The 13,920-nt window shown below is 33.8% G+C and overlaps 1 protein-coding gene across 2 annotated transcripts in view; it reads right to left on the reverse strand.

Annotated features, from left to right (window-relative positions):
* The window catches only part of LOC136974437 (aminomethyltransferase, mitochondrial), a 31,378-nt gene that overhangs the window by 11,083 nt on the left and 6,375 nt on the right, over positions 1–13,920 (reverse strand). The window contains exons 2-5 of one of the 2 annotated variants that reach the window (XM_067269320.1): positions 10,697–10,807; positions 5,339–5,573; positions 5,121–5,269; positions 3,123–3,204 (exon numbers count right to left, since the gene is read on the reverse strand). In XM_067269320.1, the coding sequence (XP_067125421.1) occupies positions 3,123–3,204; positions 5,121–5,269; positions 5,339–5,519 (412 nt within the window). In that variant the 5' untranslated portion in view covers positions 5,520–5,573; positions 10,697–10,807. The remainder of the gene's footprint in view (positions 1–3,122; positions 3,205–5,120; positions 5,270–5,338; positions 5,574–10,696; positions 10,808–13,920) is intronic. The other variant, XM_067269319.1, reaches the window with a different exon arrangement.

Genomic DNA, 13,920 nt, shown 5'->3' on the forward strand with positions numbered 1-13,920 from the left:
TTCTCTCCCTCGATATTTTACAAATATTGGAAAGTGGTCACTAGAGAGTGGATTAGATCCAACCTCCCATGTAAACGCTGAAAACAGATTTGGGGTTGCTAATGATAGATCAATGGCAGTGAATGTTCTTGTTGGGGCATGGAAGTATGTCACTTCTCCAGTATTAAACAAATATAGTTGGTGATTACCTATGAATCTCTCAATGGCTCTGCCTCGACAGTTGATATCGTGACTGCCCCACATTGGATTGTGGCCATTGAAATCACCCAGTAAAAGGAACGGAGTTGGCAGCTGTTCAACCAAGTCATCCAATTCCTCCTCATTGACTCTGACATCTGGTGGCAAGTATATGGAACAAACTGTGACAGTAACGCCAATTGAAATTCTGACTGCCACAGCTTGCAGCTCTGTTGTTATTTGTACCGGTAAGGACGGGATGAGGTTTGAAACCAGTATAGCCACACCTCCACTGGCACGGGTGTGGCTATCATCATCCTTATGGTAAAGATGAAATCCTTTTAAAGAAATTTTTTCTCCAGGTTTTAGATGTGTCTCCTGGAGTGCCACGCAGAGAGATGTGGTAGATGATGTCAAGTGTTTAATGTCAGAAAAGTTGTTGCGGAAACCACGACAGTTCCATTGGATTATTTTGTAATCCATCATGTGTTTGTTGAGACAGCATTTTTTGTGAAGGTATCCCTCTTTAACTTCACAGATGATTTACCTTTTGAAGGTGACGTTGGTTGTGTCACCTCCATATTATTCTCTTCATCAGAGATATCAGAGAACTCACTCATAGATTGAGCCTCTGATTTTTTAGATTTAGAGAGAGCTGCTTTCACTCTCATTTTGTCTAGTTCTTACCAGCCTTTTTAGAACCCAGGTTTCTTGTTGTTACCCCTGTTTTAGGTAAGGGTGTTTTTGGTTTTACACTCTCTTTTTCTGGTGTTTCTTTTGATGGTATCAGTAGACATTTCGCACGACAAGTGAGAGATTCTTTTGGAGAAACTGAAATATCCGTTTGAACTCCACATGTCTTTGTGGATTTCAAAACAACTGCAAATGTCTTCTGTTTCAATGGTGCACTTGAAGTGACCATGCGCCGGGCCTCTGGGTATGGTATGTTGCTAACTGTTTTTACTCGTTGGATTTCTTTCTCTCTCTGCCATGCAGGGCATTTCCGAGAGTAGGCAGGATGGGCATCTTTGCAATTCACACAGCATGGAGTATTGGTACACTCAGTGCTCTGGTGTCCTTCAGTTCCACACTGTGCACATACGCTCTTTCCTCAGCAGGAGGTTTGAGAATGTCCAAACCGCTGGCATTTGAAGCAGCGCAACGGGTTTGGAACATATGGTCAAACTGGGCATTGAAGATATCCCGCAGTAACGAATGATGGCAATGTCGGCTTTCCGAATGTGAGAATTAGATGTTTAGTCAGTATCAACTTGTCATCACAACGGATGGAGATGCGTCGAACAGCAGTGACACCTTGATCTGCAAGACCAATCTGGATATCTGCTTCATCTTCAAACATCAGATTGACCTCAGATATCACACCACGTGATGAGTTCAAACTTGCATGTGGTGTGATGGTGACTGTTATGTCTCCTAGAAATGTCATTTTCAAAAGCTTTGCTGACTGTTGAGAGGAGGCTGCTTCTATCAGTAGGTCCCTGACCTCAATTTTTGTATTTTCTTTAAATGTCCAATAGTTGATTCAAACAACTTTTGAATTAGGAAAGGGGAACACTTAGACATAGGTTTTTCAGTAGTACTATGTACTATGAGATAAGTTGGTTGGTTGGAGGAACTGACCTCCTTTGGTGGTGATGCATCGTGCTTGTAGTTTTTGGTTTTAATGAATCCATGTTTAAAAATAACTATTCAGCTCCTAGTGACCCCACCCACCATGGGGTCTAACAAGGGGATGCCGTCACATGGGAGACTCCCATAGACCGTCACACCAGGGTTTCCCAGGAGCTATACCCTCACAATGCAGTCAGGAAGAGCACATCTTGCCTGACATGTCCGCCCGGTTTGCATCGATCGGTTGACTCCAAGCCGAGGTCAAGAATGACTCAACGACTAGCCGATTGACTCAAACGGAGCCTGATTTGAGCCTCCCGTTTATCCGAAGCAGGGGCCAAAGCAGTGTGTTGGGGACGTTATGTTGCCCCTCAACTACCAGGATCCCCCTTTCCGGCATACGGGACACCACGCACAGCAAACACGTGGGTGGGCATTCAGATCCCAGGGATGGTAAAGAAGGGTTACTAAACCATCTCTGGGAGGTCCCCTCACCACGGACAGGAACCCACATCAAGGGGATGTATTATAAGAATATTCAAATTCTGTGTTGAGACCTTTGGCACAGCACGGCACAGCACTCAATGCTTAGTTTTAAATAAAACTATAATTACATTTATCTGTGTCCTTCCTCCAACACTTTTTGATTAAAAAAAAAAATTTCTTTTAACTTGTAAATGTAGAGTGCAGTATAATTGACTAAGACACTACTGTTTGAAGATCATGCAAAATAAAATTTAGGAAAATGGGTAGCCAAGGGGTACACAAGTCCAAAAATGTTGGGAACCACTGATCTATATCCAATATAAGTTTACAGCATTCTAATACATTAGTACAAATCTTCAGTTACCCAAATTCAGATGCTCAAAAACTACAGTAAATTATTCAAATCAGCTCATGTTTCTTCAAATCTTTAATATGATGAGTCATTTTATACATGTGTTATGTACATGTGTTATGTACATGTGTTAAATGTGTTTAATATGATGAGTCATTTTAACATCCACACAGACTTTCCAGAAATATATCTTTCACTATTGCATAGTTTTGATTATATTTCTACAAATTTTGCAAAAGAAACACTCACTGATCTAAACAGAGTTTACAATTCACACTTTACATCACAAATTGAAATAAAACAATTTGATATTCTATTTGAATGAAAATAAAGTAAATAAATAAATATGAACATAGAATCGCGAACAATAATATGCAACTGTTCAAAACCAATTTATTTTATTATTAATTATTTTAAAGCTTCAAATGTTCCAAATTTAACTGATTTTTGAGCCATTCTGTAAATTAAAACTAACCTTGAACAGCTAATAAAGCTTGGTCCTTCAATACTTGCAACTTGGCATCTTTTCCTTTAGTTTTAAATTCTTGTAGATGTTTCTAAATTACAAAAAAGTTTTGGGTCATAAAATAGATTTGAAGTTTTCAGAAAAAAATTTTATTTTTTTGAGGTACCAGTATATGTAGACTATATGATTAGCCTTTCCTTAATTTTTCCCATTACAGATGTGTCTGATAACAAATGAGACAAACAGTAAGAATGACAACCAAATTCTAATTATCCATGATTACAAGGGTCTTGACTGAATATGAAACTGAAACCCACACGAAAACAAACTGATACCTTATGTTACAATAGCTAAACAATACAGACTGCCCTCATTTCATGCCTGTTTGATTTACACTGATTAATAATAATGCTGGTTTCAAATTTTCCCCCAAAAAAATCTCAAAAACTTTCTACAGTGTGTAGAATAGAGTATTGTTTGTAAATGCTAAATACAAACATTTATATAACAGTTAGCATTTAACATTTAAACTCATTCAGAGGAGATGAATAATAATGAACCAGTGTGTGTTATACAGATAACTACTGATACTTTTAAATAAGTTCTTACTAATGCCAACTCATTGGTTGAAGGTGTTGAAAAAGTGACCTTGATTAGGAGCAAAGTGACTTTGTACAGAGGAGTTTAAATGAAGCCGTAGTAGCTTATGATGAAATTCTCAAAAAGAGAAAAAAAGTTTGTTTGTTTAGTTATGGCAACACAACACTTGTGCGATCTGCCTAGTGGGAATGCCTTCCAAGAGGTCTTTTAGGGGTAGCTATGTCTAGGTGTTACAGACATGGAGAAAATCCGGAAAACTCCATGTGGCCAGCCGGAGCAAGGCGCAAACCCACAACCGAACTCCCAGTGTTCGGGAAAGGAAGACCGCTTGGCCACCGGTGGGCCAAAAGAGGAAAAGAAAATCACAACAAATAAGTTTGGATTCATATTTTAAGAAGATGCACAATCTGCAGCCTAGCCAGTCATTGATAAATGACCCTCAACTGGGACCCATCATTGCAGAATTGAAGCTGCATCCAGTGGCACTGCTGTACAAGATCAACATAGTGGCAGTGTAAAAATTGAAATGTCGATTTTGGCTATAAATAAGCAATACAGAAATTATACCTTAATTTATTATTACTCTCTCAGTAAAATTTCAGTATTAAACATATTATTGAAATATATATTATTTCAATAATATGTTATATGTTATGTACATATATATCATATATAAATAGGGATGCATTCCAGGTATCCATCCGTATTTATTCCATAATAAAATGGATTTATTTTTCACTAATTTTATTTATGCCACTTCCCTCCAGGAACATTGGCATAAAAGGATGGCAGCTTGTATTTAAAAATATATACAAAATAGATTCAATAGAAAATCAGAGAAGGGCCATTAAAATTTGGAAAGATGAGTGATATTGTGTTAATTTTAACACATGAAACTTCCAAGTTAGAGCTAATAGTAACCATGATTGGCAACACTTTTGGCACACAAGAACATAAGGAACATAAGACAACAGACCAAAAAATAGTAGTTCTCCAGCGCAGCATAGTGCTGTCTGATATTTGATAAGCAGGGTCTGAAACTGATCAACATCCATCAGAACATGTACACATAATATGGAAACAGCTATATGAATTGCACCCAGGGTGTGCAAATGGAGTTCTAGGTTTAAAAGTGCCAGTTCTATGGAAGATTCTCCATGACATTCCCTAGCCATGGAGAATCTTTCACAGAAACACTATGCTGCTCTTCTTTCATGCATTACTGGCAAAGTACACTGTTTTCTTGTTCAATTTCAACAGTGTTTCTGTTTGTGGTTACTATTAACTCTTATGAACGTTTTGTGTGTCAAAATTACCGTGATATTGCATGCCTTCCTGAATTTTAATGGTCCTTTTCCAGTTTTCTATTGAATTTGTCTTGTATATATAAAAACAAAAATAAAATACCTGAATATGATCCAAATCTTTCTCAATGCATCCAGCATTAGAAACAACATATAAATAATCATCTGACACTTTTGTAACAATTAAATCATCAATAATACCACCATTTTCAGTAGTAAAAAGAGTCAAAGTTCCCTGATTATCACTTAAACCTTTATTTCAAAAACAAAAACTTCATAAATTAAGTTATGCAAATATATTATTTATATTAACAATTTTACCTTGAATATCGGCAACTGTAAGGCTTTCCATAAATTCAATACTGTCTTTTCCACGAATCTCAAATTGCAGCATGTGAGAGACATCAAAAATACTCACATGTTTCCGTGTGTGTAAATGTGATTCACTGATGCTTTGATTGCCATATTGTACAGGCATTTTGAAGCCTGCAAATGGTACCATTTTTCCTTTCTGTTCCAAATGAAAGTCATGCAAACAAGTTCTTTTTAATTCATTCTATAAAAATCATAAAAATTTTATATCAATATGATCAGATTTTAATGTATGTTATATTAAATAACAAAAGAAATGCAAAATGTGTAAGAATGCATGCTATTATTTAGAAAGAAAGATAACTTTTATGCAGAAGGAAAAAACAAGTAAAAGAGAAAAAAATTCATAAACTATAATATTGAGTCCGAGCGTTATTTTTATTTTATTATATTTTGTTTGGGGCTTATGTTTAGTTAGGACGAAGGTTCCCCACCACTCTATTATTAGTAACCAAAAAAAGAAGATAATAAACCAACTCACGAAAGAACGAGCGCCGTAGGAAAAAATCACGCACACTTGCGGTGCCCGGCGGAAATAAACAGTCCGCAGAAAAAAAAATGGAGGGGGAATCCCCACACTCACTAGAAAAGAAATACTTACTAAACCGTCATAAAACATCCCAGAAAATTGTGCTAAATGCTTTGTAAATGGTTTATAAGATTTTGTCGGAGAATTGAAGCTGCCAGAAAGAAATTTTTCTAACAGGAAATTAAGTATGTAAATAAGGGGAGTAACCTAGCTGAATTGTGACGTCACCTCACAGCATAAAACCAGCACGCTAACCGAAGACGATCGAGGTGATTCCTGGTCGAGGTGTACTACTGAGTGAAAAATTTGAGGCGAAGTCCAGATTGAGAATTAGGCAGTCCAAGGTGTTTAAAGAGGAATTCGATTTGACGATAGCGAAAGGATTGAGAAAACGGGTTCCTAGTATAGTGAGGTGACGGAGAGACGTTTAGTTCGTAAGAACTACGAACAAAATCTCTTAAGTATTTGATTTGTCAAATTTTCAAAGAGGAATTAAGATTAAGTTAAGCTAAGTAGCTGAGTTTTATTGTCGGGTTGACTTGTTGATTTTCGTTAACAAATTTTGTTTTGGATTATAGACAATTGTACATAGTTAAATTCGATTTACTAATTAAATATATTTGAAACTTTTGCTTTGACTTGATATTTGTCGTTATTCTTACTAATTTTTTCGGTGCACGCATAAAAGTCCAGGCCCGGAAAACTAATCTCAAATCCGCGTAAAGTACTTGTTAGGTTAACGGAAGTTTTACCGGCTGCAGTTAGTGTCGGTTTCCTAAGATACTAAAAATAGTACTTTACAATATTCCAGAAATGATTTATAAAAAGAACGAGCAATTATTTCTTAGGACATCATCACAATGCCAGGATGCAATTTTTAACCATATTTTTAATTTATTTCATTTATAATATATGCTTTCTACCTCAAATTAGTAGTGGCTTGCCCCTGTACATCATACTTTTCCTTTAACAATAGAGTTGTGACAGTCATCTATTAACTTCTTTCAGAGGAAAAGTTTTGAATTGAAATAACTGTTTGCATCGAAAGTTCATCCACAGTTAATGCCCCTATGGTTTCCATATCTGGTCTCATCTTTCATCTATCTAATGTTCTCGAGATTTAGGAAAGATGGACAGACAGATGACAATGGGAATTTATAGGTCTACAATCTTTTCAAATTGCAGCCAAAAACAAACTACAAATGTGGTTTATTAAGAATTGTAATAGTAATAAATAAATTCTTAAATATTCTAATCATTTTGAATTTTCATTTATGTATTTATCTATAAAATGTTAAACAAATGAAAAAATGTGATAAAAGTCTGTTCTCTTTCTTTAGAATCATGTATAGTAAGAATAATAATTTATGCAGTAAAATGAGAATGATGATAATAATAATAATGGCTAAATTCCTATACTCAGCAATGTAATTTTGATCACATATTGCCTGAAAGTTTCTAAAATAAATGGTCTATAAGCAATATATGTTTTATTGCAAATCACCATTTCTAAACGTGATGGCTCTAATCATGGCTGGTTACTGAATGTATGTACAGTACCTACTCTAGGAGATGGTTTATCCAGTCCATTCCAACATGCAATGATGGAGAATGAATCTCAGACATTAATGTTATGCTTTGATGAAAAAGAAATTACTGTAAATGTACTGTACATAAGGAATCAGCAGATCATATAATATCAGAGAAAACATGCTTATTTATTTTTAAGTATTTTCAGAATAACTGTTTACTTTATATAGGTGAAAATTACACCATTAACTATGCAAAAAAGAACTTTTAGTTGAAAAATATATTTTGCTTGATTGTGGGAGAAAACAATCAACAACATTAAATATTTCTGCAACTCCAGGTATATAACTTTATATTATTAAATAACAACGACAATTACAGTCAACTCCGCATAAGTCGACACCCGGATAACTCGTCGCTCGTCGGTTATGTAGTAAATTTTTTGAGGTCCCAGCCGACTTACATAGGCATTAATGTTATTAACATTAAAAATCTCTGTTTACTCGACATCGTTTAACTCGTCACCACTGGATAAATCAACATACTTTTTCTGTTTCACACTTTTTAGAATTCTGATAAGTCGACTCCACCCCCGAAAAATGAGTTCACACCACACGGCTTACTGTACGGTGCAAACTCGTTTTTTCTGGAGGGGAGTCGACTTATCAGACATCAAAAAAGTGTGAAACAGAGAAAGTATGTTGATTTATCCTGTGGTGACGAGTTAAACGATGTCGAGTAAACCGAGTTTTTTAATGTTAATAACATTAATGCCTATGTAAGTCAGCCGGGACCTCAAAAAATTTACTACATAACCGACGAGCGACGAGTTATCCGGGTGTCGACTGTATATTAGACAACACACTGTAAGTTGTATGTAAATTGGTATTTTATTTAATGTAAATGCCAATTTTTCAAAAAGACATTTAGTCTAATTTTCGTTGTTTTATACTTTTATTAAAATGTATCAAATGCATAATCATAAATATTTATTTTTTCAGATAATGATTTTAGATGGACATATCAATTAACTCAATTAATATAAAGAGAGAAAATATTGCCAAAAGATCTAAAATTCTGCTTATTAAAAGAAAAAAGTTATGGGATATAGTTACAGAAAAATTAGAAAACTTGCTGGAATTAAAATAGGTGGATCTGTTTATGATGTAAAATTGCAAAATCTGACAGAGAGATCATTAAGCATTCTGCTACTGATAATTATATAAAATAACATCTTTTCTTTTAAAATTTTCACAATGAAATTTAAACTATCACTCTAACTCTATATGATAACATCATTCTGAGATTACACACATTTTAGAAATATCAAATTGTAGAGATTTAATATTTAAACTCTATCATGCAATAATTTATTTCCAAAACAGTCATACAAATAATAATCTTATAATTTTAACAATATAGTTATAATTTTTTGATGCATGATTACTGTGTTTATTTTTCTGCTATTTACAATATATATACATAAATATTGAAAAATATATTCATTATAATACAAATATAGTATTTTATATTAAACTTAAGTTACACTTAACACAGTAAATTTAACAATAATATGTGAAAATTTGTTTAATCTGTAAGAGGAGGTACATCATACATATTATAATTTCATATTTTAAAATTTGTTTTAAAATGTACTGTACTAATTTGCCCATCTGACATTAATAATTTCTGTCAAATAAAGAACTTTGTTCTTACGCACTTATGTTCTTATGAAAACACAACATTCAATGGATAAAATGAATATAATCTGATTAAATATACAGCTCAAGCAATTGTGTATAATAAAAACAAGTTGATGTGCTCATTTTAAAACTACAATATAGAGTGGTGCCTCATACTTTGAATTTATTTATTTCAGGAGTGTTTGAACTCAATCATTCAAAGTCCAAATTGATTTTTCCCATTAGAAATAATGGAAAGTAAATTAATCAATTCCCGGACTTTAAATAATATCAATTTCGATAAATTTAAAACAGCAAACACACGTAATTTAAGGTAAAAATAAGACAATTAAATACCCTGATAATAAATTAAACATGAAAACAATAAATAAAATATGTAAATACTCGCATAATGAAATAAAAATTGCATTTATTGATTATAAACTGTCAACTGTGGCATGTTAAACATGGCTGCCAGATTCACCACGCATGTATGTGGATGAATTATTTTTTATCTTAATCATCAACATTAGAATCGTTCTCTTAGACTTTGTTGCTTCCACACATTTCTCGGATGTCATGGTTAATAAGTAAAGGTTATATTTGGGGTTAAACAAAGTTTTTGCTATTTTTAACAGTTCTCCTTACTTAACATAGATGTGTGAATTAGATTGTATTTTGTTGAGAAGCTTATTTTATTCATTTTACTTCTCATTTTGTTTGAATAAAATCAAACTGAAATGTCTTCAGATAAAAAGGCATACGGATGCACCTGTAGGCTTACAGAGAATGCATACATTAGAACATTTGGGGCATGTACCTGCTTTTTGGTCTGGGTTGCCCTTTTCCTAATTCTCAAGGTGGCCCGTATCCCATCATCAACAAACAGCAGAAAATTCATGACTTCTAGCCTATTCTACAAATATAATATAAAAGAAACTAATGAACAATATGTATCCATTGTCTCTCAACTAGTTTTGTATAATTATTTGTTCGTCACATCTCGAACAAAGCCACGTTTCTCATTTTAAAGGCCAAGTTAGTCCCGAGCGTAACCGGCATCACATTGTAGGAGCAATGATCTGACATTGAATGAGTTTTTATAGTTAGCATGCACTGCTGCAAGTATATTATGCTTTAAAAGTTTCAGGAAGGATATAATACCATACAAACAGTAAAAAGATTCATAACTTTTTAAACCACATTCGAACATGTTAAACGTAGTTTAAAAAGTTCCATTTAGGAAATTCTGAACTAAAGAATACAAAATGTATCAGCACCCAAAAGCTATTGACAGAAAAATTGCAGGAAGAGACTGTGTGTTATTTGTCAATTTTAACAAAGTAAATAACCAAACACACCAAAATTAAATATTTGGTACTTTTTGTTTCATTGGCAGCAGAAAAATTGCCAAGTAACTACATTATTATTTATTAAAACCTGTAGTAAAACAATATTTTTACTATCATCATCATCATTTATCATCATCTTATATGTATATGAAAAGTATACACATTTTAATGTTTATGTATAAAAAAAAGGTTTACTGACTCATGCAAAGCTTACTTTTTATATACTTTTTCCCCCTAGAAATTGTATTTAATAAAAATGCCGTTCCTTTCCATGTTCAAAAACATTTAATTTAAAAGCACCACAACAGAAAAGTAGAAAAATTTCCTGAAAATAAAGAATCATTATATAAATCTACAGACATCATCTTACATATTTAAAAAAATGAGTAACAATGGTTTTAAAAAGCATTATAAATTATTGTGTAAGTTTAAAATTAATGTTAGAGTATGGAGTACAATAGATAGATTGTAAAAGTAGCAAATACATTTGTAAAACATGAAAATATACAACAATAATTCATACAAAATATTCATCAATATGTTTGGTTATAAATTTAAATATCAGATAGAAGTGGATAAATATATATATAGTAAGAAATTATACAACTATGAGAAAAAAAATATTAGAAAATACTTAAAACCTTGTAAAAATAGAGTAAATTATAAGCCTTTCTCAGTTATTCAAAAAAGTTATATTTTTGTATTTATGTAAAACTGCACAAGTATTTTGAATATCACATGACTGATTCGGTTTTGTTTTATCGATTTTAATGTATATAACATAGTTACAAAAATAAAATTTGACACGTGGAAGTTTGTGTGTATGGAAATATAAAATCACAAAATTGAAAATAGCTTTTATTTTTAAATCTAAAAATTATGTAAAATTTTTGTCAATTAAAACAAAAAACATATGATATTTACATAGTCAGTTGGTTGGATTTGGGGTTTTATGGCACAAGGGTGGCCTAGATAAGCCAAACAGTGTCAGGTCTAGACAGCTATGTTGTTGTATGTCCTTGAGTCTGTCATAGTTGTTCTATTGTATGTCCTATAGTTCTGTATATAAGTTTACTGCCTTCAGATATACTATTGTAGGTTGAATTTGTCCATTCTCATCTAGTATATTCTGTAGAGCTTGGTTGTCTGAAAATATTTGTACTTGAAGGTAGCATTCTCTGGCTGTTTTGTACTGAGAACAGTTAGTAATTTATGTTGGGTGGTAACTGGAATGCGGCAAGTTGAGCATATCGGTTCCCTTGTTAGTGGATAATTACGTCAGTCAAGCAAATACTTATTTCTTCTTTCTGATTTTTCCATTGGCTGGTTGGTCATTTTATTAACTCTGATTTTCTGGTGTGTAGTTTATTGTTGAGTTGTTTGACTCAGTCCTCTTGTCATTTATTATATATGTACCTGTTGATATGACAGTAAAGATCTTTATAGTATAGCCTGAAAGTTCTTGCTTGGTTCCTGTTTTCTTGTTTTGCAAGTTTGTCTGCTATTTCATTTCCTTGGAGTCCTGTATGTCTGGGCAGCTAATAGAAGGCTATTGTATTTCCTGCATATCTGAGATTTTGAGTAGGTGTTGCATGCTATTGAATGTCGGGTGGTCTGTTATCTTACAACCGTTGATTACCTATAGTGCACTGCATTAGTCTGTAAATATTATTGTCTGTCTTGATTGTGTCTTTGTATATGTGGAGAGTCATAAAGATTGCAAACAGCTCTGCAGTGTAGACTATTGTTTCTGCAAGCAGCCCTGCAGCATAGATGGGCTCAATGCAGATAAAAGCTGCTCCTACTGTTGTTGATTTCAAACCATCTGTATATGTGGGTATTGTAAGACTATATTGAGATCACTGTTCTTTAAATAATTGTTGCTATAAAGAATTTGAAGTCGTTGCTTTTGAGTAGCTCTTTAAGTCAAAATGAATATCAGCTGCTGGATAGAGCCATAGGGGTATTGAGAGTCAAGGGACTTAGAGGTACAAGTGAAAGATTTATTGCTTGTAAGTCAGTATGAAAATGTATCAAACTTAGAGGTTTGTAGAGAGTTGCTGATGAAGGAAAGCTTCTGGAATTGATGGTGTGGTGTTACAACACCTTTTGATTATTATTATTTTTTTGTTTGTTTGTAATGGTTTGGTTCCATGGTAGGGGGAGTACTACTGTGGAGGGGTACTTAAGGTGTACTCCCTTGGTTCTTATCACTTTGGTGTTGTGCGATTCATCAGGAGAGATAGAAGTGGACAAGCAAGTCAGAACTATGAAGGGGAAGTGCATAGAACTTTATTTTCTTCATCCGTTTGCATCAGCATTTTGGAAATGACTCTTCCGTATGAACAACATCAGGACTTTTCTATTAGTTGGATTGTACAAGGTGAAATAGTTAGTTTCATGCCAAAACCGGAAAAATTTTGTAATACACCCATACGTTGCTGTACGACCGCTCTTTATATGTCATTTCGCTATAACGGCCCTCTTCAATTAAGGCACGTTTTTCGATTTATGGCCTAAAATGTTTCGCTATAACGGCAAAAAACTTTTTTTTGATGTCGATATATCTACATGTTGCCAATCTTGCGCAAGCGCAATCTCGATGCATGCTCTTTTCTATTTCCTCTTGTTTACGAGCGTTATTCAGTGTGTGCTCATAAAGCGGCTGGTTTAGACTTGTCTGTGAGTGTTTTATGTACATACAGTATTTATTACTGATTGTTACACATTAACTGGAAAAATTGGAAACAATTAGGGACATTTTTGGTACGTAAGTACATATGTATGTATGTACAAATTAAAAATTTTTAATATGTATTTTTTTATTAAACTTATTTTATAATTTCATTAATTTTTAGACAAAATGCCACTGAAACAATTATCAACTTTGGAGATGGTGTAAGGAACCAAGTCCGAGCGTTATTTTTATTTTACTTTTATTTTGCTTATTATTCTATTTTTGTTTGGGGGCTTATGTTTTGTTAGGACGAAGGTTTCCTCACCAATCACCTTAAGTATTTAAAAAGAGAAGAAATAAAACCCAACTCACCGACGAAAGAAAAGCGCCATAGGACTCGCGCACATTTGCGCTTCCCGAGCGGCAAAAAAGTATAAGTCCGCACCGAGAAAGAGGGGGGGAGACCCCACAAGCACGAGATAAACTCGCTAGACCTTAAGTAATAAAAACGTCCCGGAAAAATTGTAAAAACAAATAATGTAAAAGGTTAGTGAGTAATTGTCGGAAAATAGGCTGCCAGACAACGAAAAAAGTTCTTGTTAGCATTAAGTATGTAAATGAGGGGAGTGATCGCATTCAGAATTGTGACGTCACCTCACACTATAAATCACAAATCTCAAGTGAAGATGAAGAGGTGAATTCCGGATAGCAACGAGCTTGGTGAGCTTCGTAGCAGTAAACGAGAGAGGTGTCCGATAGGA

This window comes from Centruroides vittatus, unplaced genomic scaffold (assembly GCF_030686945.1).
Source record: "Centruroides vittatus isolate TY-2023 unplaced genomic scaffold, ASM3068694v2 contig_349, whole genome shotgun sequence".
Classification (NCBI taxonomy): Eukaryota; Metazoa; Arthropoda; class Arachnida; order Scorpiones; family Buthidae; genus Centruroides; species Centruroides vittatus.